At 51.2% G+C, this 7,798-nt stretch overlaps 1 protein-coding gene across 1 annotated transcript; it reads left to right on the plus strand.

The window, feature by feature from the left end:
* Positions 1-1,299: 1,299 nt before the first annotated feature.
* Positions 1,300-4,885, plus strand: LOC103254707 (gap junction gamma-3 protein-like). The gene is made up of 2 exons (XM_008052717.2): positions 1,300-1,347; positions 3,675-4,885. The coding sequence occupies exon 2, from the start codon at positions 3,676-3,678 to the stop codon at positions 4,423-4,425; it is 750 nt and encodes a 249-aa protein (XP_008050908.1). The 5' UTR covers positions 1,300-1,347; position 3,675; the 3' UTR covers positions 4,426-4,885.
* Positions 4,886-7,798: the final 2,913 nt, after the last annotated feature.

Raw genomic sequence — 7,798 nt, forward strand, 5'->3', positions numbered from 1 at the left:
AGAGTACAGAAATGTGGATGGCAAAAAAGTATACAAAAGCAGTAGGTTTTCTACCTCTCAGCAACAAACAGGGAATATTAAAGAAAAAAATAAACCCATCCATAGTAACTTCAGATGAAATAAAATACCTAGGAATGAATGAACGGACGTGTTCTTTGAGCCTGATCAGGTGGTCTCGCCCCGTGTTACATACATTACTGTTTTGCCATCAGCTGACCACGTTTGGCCTTGGGTCAGCCATTTGCCATTCCCTTGAGAGCTCTAAGGCAGTTCCTGTCCAGGCATTCAAAAAAATTTTTTAAATTATTTTATTATTTTTTCCTTTAAACTTATTTTTTTTTAATGTGGGGTACAATTCAGGGTTAGGTGTACACACGTTCATTATGCAGGGACCCTTGTTGATGTGTGTGACCCCCCCCTTCCCCAGGCAGATTCCCACTACTGCCAATCCTGCTCCCCTGCTCCCCTCGGCATTTCCCGCTCCTGCCAATCCTTTTCTTGTTCATGGTCCACTTATGACTGAGAGCATGTGGTACTCAGTCCTTTGTTTCTGGGAAAGATCACTCAGTATTATTGCCTCTAAGTCCACCCAAGTTGCTGCAAAGTTCATAATTTTGTTTTTCTCTATGGCTGCGTCATTTTTTAAAATCCAGTCCTCTTTCGATGGGCAGCAGGGTTGGTTCCATGTTCTCGCCACTGTGAACAATGCCGCGATAAACATACGTGTGCAGGTGTCTTTTTTATAGAGTGATTCGAGTTCTTCCATCTACCCAGGCTTCGCCAGGGGTGGGTGGGTAGGTGGAGGGACGGCGGGCACCACATTCAGCCAGGCTGCAGCGGCTCGAGGTAAGAACTGGAGAGAGCGAGGGTGACCGTTTTATTCTGGGAGTTCTACTGAGAACTGGCAGAGAACGGTGGCAGACCGGAGACAGAGGGCTCAGAGAGGCAGCTTGGAGACAGTCGAGTGAAGCGACAGGAGGCCGCATTCCTTCCCGCTGCCTGGGCCCCTCGGTGTCCTGGGTTCTGTGAGCCACACTGTCCAGATCAGGGTCAAAGGCAAGCGTTCTTCCCAGTCGTCCCACCCTGCACCATTGTTGGCTCCAGGAGCATTCCACAGCTTGTTCCAGCTCGGAAAGCCAAGATGCTCCTGCCTCCTCTGGCAGCTGGCCTGCCTCCAGCCGCCTTCCTTTCTGACTAAGGCGTCCGGGAAGGGACAGGGTGGGGGGAGGGTGGCAGTTTCCGCAGGAGGCGGGCCTGGGGGAGAGTCAACAGTCAGGAGGCTCGGCATGAGGCCTCCTTTCCCTCTGCCCTTCTGCCTGTGGACGGAAGTCCCTGCTCAGTGACCAGGTGAGTGACACGTGCAGGAGGCGGCCCTGGACGAGCAGGCCAGAGAGGGGCAGTGGGGCTCATTCCCCCGCCCCTCCGGCGCCCCTCCCGGCCCCTTCCTCCTCTCATCCCCCATGGCTTCTGAATCTTTCCTATTCCTGTTGGGATAAGAGGCTGTGGAATGTTCTGGTGAGGCCACACTATGATTGTTAAACGTTTACAAAGGGAAATAATCTACCTGGGAGATGTTGTCAACCTAGGGCTGATGTAATCGGAAGGCTCTGGATTTTGTCACTCCCCACCCTGAAAGGTTCCTGCTCTGAGCTTTGAAAATCAAGGTCAGAGCCTGGAAACCTTGCTGATCAACAAGTCTGGGCTTGGCTCCTTGGGCAAGCTTACGCGCTTCTGGCCTCCCAAACCCCACATCCCCAAGGCAGCGAAAATGACCGGGATTCCGTTCCAGCGTGAGGAGAAGCCCTGGATCTGAGGCTGGGGTGGTGAAGGCTGAGGTCAGGCGTGGCTGGGGCCTTGGGACGCGAGACGGTGTTCGGGCAAAGAGAACAGGTATAAGGAGAAACAGACGCTTGGGCTGCATCTACAAAGACTAACTCCTGGAAACCGGGAGCTTTGAAATCAAGGGCAGTGTTTACTCTGAGACCTCTTCTGGCCACCGAGTGAGACACCATAGTGATCATTTGTGGCTCACAGGACAGTGGAGGGAGCTTAGAATTAATTTTTCTTTTTGAGTTGGAGTCTCACTCTGTCATCCAGGCTGGAATGCAGGGGCACGCTCACGGCCACCGCAGCCTTGACCTGCTGGTCTTAGGTGATCCTTGGACCTCGCCCTTCCATGTAGCCGAACTACAGGTGTGCGCTACCACGCCTGCCTAATTTTTTGATTTATTGTAGAGACGAGGCTGTGCCAAGTTGTCCGGGCTGGTCTCAAACCCGCGGGCTCAGACAATCCACTTGCCTCGGCCTCCCAAAGCGCTGAGATGACAGGTTGAGCCACCATACCCAGCCTCACTGTACTTTTCGTCCAACAATCACAGTTTTTAAAAAACTGAGGTAGAATTCGCATAAGATAAAGTTTTAGTACATTTATGATGCCGCATAGTCATCACCACTCCCTCCTTCGAGAAAGAAACTCTGTCCGGTTAACAATTTCTCCCCAATTCCGCCTCCCCTTTGCTCCTGCTGACTGGTAATCTACTTTCTGCCTTGATGGATTTGTATTTTCGGATCTTTCCTGTCAATGGCACCATTCAATATGTTATCTTTGCTTCTGGCTAAGTTCACTCAGCATAATGGTTTTAAGGTTCATCGTGTGTTAATTTAAAATTCACAGAATTAGGGCTGGGTGTGGGGACGCATATCTGTAATCTCCTTTGGGAGGCCGATGTGGGAGGATCGCTTGATCCAGGAGTTCAAGACTGGCCTAGGCAACACAGTGAGACTTCGTTTCTACAAAAAATCAAAATTAGACTGGCATGATGGCCTGTTCCTGTAGCCCCAGCGTTTCGGAGGCTGATGCAGAAGGCTCACCTGTGTCCAGGAGGCAGAGGCTTTGATGAGCCGTGATTGTGCCCCTGCTCTCCTACCTGGTCTACAGAGTGAAGCCTCAGCTCAAAAAACCCAAACAAACAAACAGAAAAAGGACCAAACAAAAGAAGCTTATGTTTGTGCATTCTGGCTATTCTTGCCTTTAAAATAATTTCATCCAGACTACTGCACCTGAGCCTGAATTTCTTTATGGCGCATATTCATGTTAAATGCAGGTTATCTCTTATTGCATTTTTAAATATGACTTACACGGACGTCTTCCAAACTTTATATCTTATGTTGTTGTTGTTGTTGTTTAGGTTACAAGCAATAGTTTTAGAGAGAGCCTTTCTCTCAGACTCCATGAGAGTGAACAGTTACTTTTAATGACACTGTGACATTTTCAAAAAAACATACTTTTTCCCTCTCAACTCATCAGTGCGTAGGACACATCTGTCAAGGCCCGGAGGTTGCCACCCAGCAAGGTGGGCCACCTCCCACTGCTTCCTGGGAGGACAGTAGCCCTCCAGGGGAGGTGATCTGCATAGTGCTAGACTCACGTGGGTGCTTCACAGGCATCCACCTTGCACAGGATCTTGGGTTCTTTGCACCAGCGAGATCCAAAGATCAATCTTGCACTTCCTCCGTGGCCACCGTAGGGCACAGAAGGCCCCACCCCATAGGACGCCAGGGGGAGGACCAGGGCTGGTGACAGGACTCATACAAACCCCCCCCCAGTAGCCAGGGATCCTCCTTGAGTTCAGAGTCCACCTCTGGTGACCACCTTTCTCCAACGCCCGTGACAGGATGGGCGGCCGGTTCCTGCGGCGGCTGCTGGCAGAGGAGAGCCGGCACTCCAGCCCCGTGGGACGCCTCCTGCTTCCTGTGCTCCTGGGATTCCGCCTGGCGCTGCTGGTGGCCGGTGGACCTGGGCTGTTTGGCGACGAGCAGAGTGAATTCGAATGCAACACCCAGCAGCCAGGCTGCAAGGCCGCCTGCTTCGATGCCTCCCACCCCATCTCCCCGCTGCGCTTCTGGGCCTTCCAGGTCATCCTGCTGGCGGTGCCCAGTGCCCTCTACCTGGGAGTCACTCTGCATCATGTGGTCGCACGCTGGGAAGAAGCGGGAAAGGGGAAGGAGGAGAAGGAAGCCCTGATCCAGGATGGGGAGCACAGCGGGGCCGCCCCAGGGGCTGGAAGCCTCCGGCTACTCTGGGCCTACGTGGCCCAGCTGGGGGCGCGGCTGGTGCTGGAGGGGGCTGCCCTGGGGCTGCAGTGCCGCCTCTATGGGCTCCACATGCCCAGCCACTTTGGATGCCGTGCAGAGCCTTGCCCCCATGAGGTGACCTGTGTCCTCTCCCGGCCCTCAGAGAAGACCATCTTTCTCAAAGCCATGTTTGGGGTCAGCGGGCTCTGCCTCTCGTTTACTCTCTTGGAGCTTGTGCTTCTGGGTCTGGGAAGGTGGCGCCAGGCCCGAGGAAAGTTCCCGGGTGGGACCTCGTCTCCCAGTCACGCCCTTGATCTGGGCAGCACAAGCAACAGTCAGCAGACACTTTGAAGTTCTGCCTGGCCAGAGATCCGTTCCTTCCCGGAGACGCTGACCTCGCAGTCCTGTGGAAGAAGGATCATGTTTCCTGGCCGCCCACACCCGTGCCGGTGGCCAGGTGGGCTGTGGTTTCAGAAAGGGTGGCTGACCTGTCTCCTCCGGCCTGCAGCCGGCCACAGAGGTTCCACTGGGAGGGCGTCCTCCCTGTGCCAAGGTGAGAAAGTAGCCCTATCGCCAGGGAACTGGGGTTACGACGGACCTTCACGAGTGCACTTAGCAGAGCAGCCCTTCCCTTCCCCTGCCTTTGCATCTGCCCATCATCTCCTGGCGACTCCCCCAGAAATCTGTGTTTTCAGGCCAGATGCCCTCCGTCCCGTCATCTTTTTCTATAATTCACCATTCTTCTTAAAGATGATAAAAGCGTCTTCCTTTTCCTCTCCTTCAGACTTCATTTTCTTGTGAAGATTCCCAGGTGCATGCAACAATAAATTGTGTGTGCTTTTCTCTTTTGAAAGAGCCTGGTGTCAATTTGGTTTCTAGATTCCTCCAAGGAATCCACTTAGGCTGAAGGGTATTTGAGGTGAGTTTCGCTGCCCTCCAAGCCAAACCCATGATCTCCCTTGGGAATCCCGATTTGGAGGCAAGGGTGCCTGCTGTCTCTGCCTGGGGCGTGAGCAGAGAAGAGGAGATAGCTGAGTGTATCGGTGAACATTTGCCTTCTGGGCAAGTAGAGGAAATGTCTGGTGTGGTTGGAGTTGGGGGGAAGAAATCACGGGGGTCAGGCTCAGTGGCTCAGCCTGTCATCCCAGCACTTTGGGAGGCCGAGGCGAGTGGATTGCCTAAGCCCACGGGTTCGAGACCCACCCAGGCAACTTGGTGAGAACTCATCTCTACAATTAATAAAAAATTAGCTGGGCGTGGTAGCTAGTTCCAGCTACTTGGAGGGCGGAGGTGGGAGGATCACCTGAGACCAGCAGGGTGAGGCTGTAGTGGCCGGGAGTGTGCCTCTGCACTCCAGTCTGGGCGACAGAGTGAGACTCCAACTCAAAAAAAAAAAAAAATCACGGAATAAGAAATTAGAGACAAGAGATGAGAGCCAGACTTGGTAGCTCAGTCTGTAATCCTGCACTTTGGGAGGTTGGGTGAGTGGATTACCTGAGCCCATGTGTTCGAGACCCACCTGGGCAACTTGGTGAGACCTCATTTCTACAGTAAATCAAAAAAAAAAAATTAGCTGAGAATATTAGCGTGGGCTTGTAGTTCCAGCTACTTGAAAGACTGAGGCAGAAGGATCGCCAGATCCCAGCAGGTCGAGGCCCATCTAGGCAACAGAGTGAGACTCCAACTCAAAAAAAAAAAAAAAAAGAGATGAGACCAGCTCTGAGAGAGAGACACACACACACACACACACACACACACACACACACACACACACACACACACACACGTGGGGATGGGGATCAGAGTACCTGACTTGGGTGTTGATGGTTCTCCAGTTTTCAGTTCCACTGCCCCTAATGGTGTCCTTTGTTTCTTGGGTGTTGCAAGATCCCAGGAATCCATTAAGTAAACTTCCCTGTGTGCTTTTGTCATCTCGACAGGCTTCATTTTCTTGATCTCAATTTATCCCTGACTATGAACATCACTGGTATCAAGAGGTGGGTCTGCAGGAGATCAAAACATGTAGAACTAGCTGTGGCATCCCTACTTGTAGCGAGCCGTGAGAATTTGCACGCGTCAGCTACCAGAAGAGGTCCACCTCCTGGGATTGTGCCCGTGAGATTGAAGACAGTGGTCTCCTAAATGTCAGTAAACTATTGGGTCTGGTTACTTTCTGGAGATATAATCAACTCCCAGTAGGAGGTGACATCTTCCCACCTGTAGTGGCCTCACTTTGCTGAAGCATAGGCATTTCCCATCTGCTTGGAAAACACGAATTCTTGCAATGAAGATAAAGAGGGAGCTGAAGATTTTGTTGGGAACTGAGCCTCTTTTTACTCCTCCAGAGACCTCCCTTTCTGAACATCCCACAACAGGGTTTTGGATTTCTCTGTGTAAAGTGAATTCTTTGAACAGGGTTGGATCGAGTCTGGGGACCGGCTGATCACGTCCCTACCTCAGCCCACCGTCTCTCTAAGACCCTGGGGACATTTGGGTGGACAATGGGGATGAGAAACACCAAACACCAGCAGCACTGACACATAGAGATCCGCAGAGAACTGGTTTATGACCGTAGAAGTTTATCACGCAGAACATCTCCAGGAAAACATCTGAGGCAGAGCAGGAGTTCTAGTGTCAAAGAAAACCCAGCCCCAGTGAGCATGGATAAGGAATGCTTCACACCCATGGGGCCGAAAATTACAGTGAGTGCAGGTGTCACTGGACGGACTGACACATGATGATCTGGATACACTTTCACATATTGTTTTCGTCTGGCCTAACCAACCGTCTGCTATCCCTTGCTGTCAAAGACAAGAGGCGGAGACTGTGGGAAAAGGGGGTTTAGTTTCTGCCACCAGGTTCAGGGACACAGGTTGACATCATTACCAAAAACCCACTCAAAGCAACACAAACTCATTCCAGTATTTCTTTCCAAAACTCATAGCCCTTCACCCACCCCAAGTTTGAAACCAAGGTGCGGTTTGAGCATGACAAAGGCTTTTCTGACGTTTCTAGATAACATTCTGAAATTTTCACCATGTTCTTTTACAGTTTTCCAGAGGAAGGAGCAGACACTTGGGACATTTGAAACGACAGCCTGAAAGTAACAATGTTTCAGATGACAGCTTTAAATTGTTTTAAACCACAATTGGGGCAATCCCCAGTTTCCAGAGCCCTGGCCTGTAACAGCCTGTTGCCATTGCTCTCACAGATGGAGGGGAGGCGGCCATGTCCACACCAGGCATTCAGACCCACTCCTGCCGGCCTTGGACTGTTTTCCATGACTCCTAACTATCAGGGGTTCTGGCATAACTGGCTGTTTCTTTTCCAGCACCACTAGTGGCTAGCTAGATAAGGCTGGCCCTTCAGACCAGTCGGGCAAGACTGCGTCAAGGGAGAAGGGGATCAGCTATGTTCCAAAGGCAGTGTGGGGAAAGGAAAAATGTGCTCTCTTAAATTCAAGCAGCTTCTACAGGTAGCCCAACTCAGCTACCAAGGATAGGTTTTAAATACAAGTTTCTGAGTCTTTTCTACATGACTGCATACTATAACCAAAATGGCCTCTTTTCAGCCAGCAAAAATCTTACTTACCGTCTGATTTGTACCACCTTACCTCACCACAAGTCTTTTTTCTTTTTTTTTAATCAATATTTTTTATTATGAAATTGTGGGGTACAGTTAAGGGTTAGGTATACAAATATGCTTCGTTCAGACACCCTTGTTG

Source organism: Carlito syrichta, unplaced genomic scaffold (genome assembly GCF_000164805.1).
Source record: "Carlito syrichta isolate Samal-C Ts95f unplaced genomic scaffold, Tarsius_syrichta-2.0.1 Scaffold287360, whole genome shotgun sequence".
Classification (NCBI taxonomy): Eukaryota; Metazoa; Chordata; class Mammalia; order Primates; family Tarsiidae; genus Carlito; species Carlito syrichta.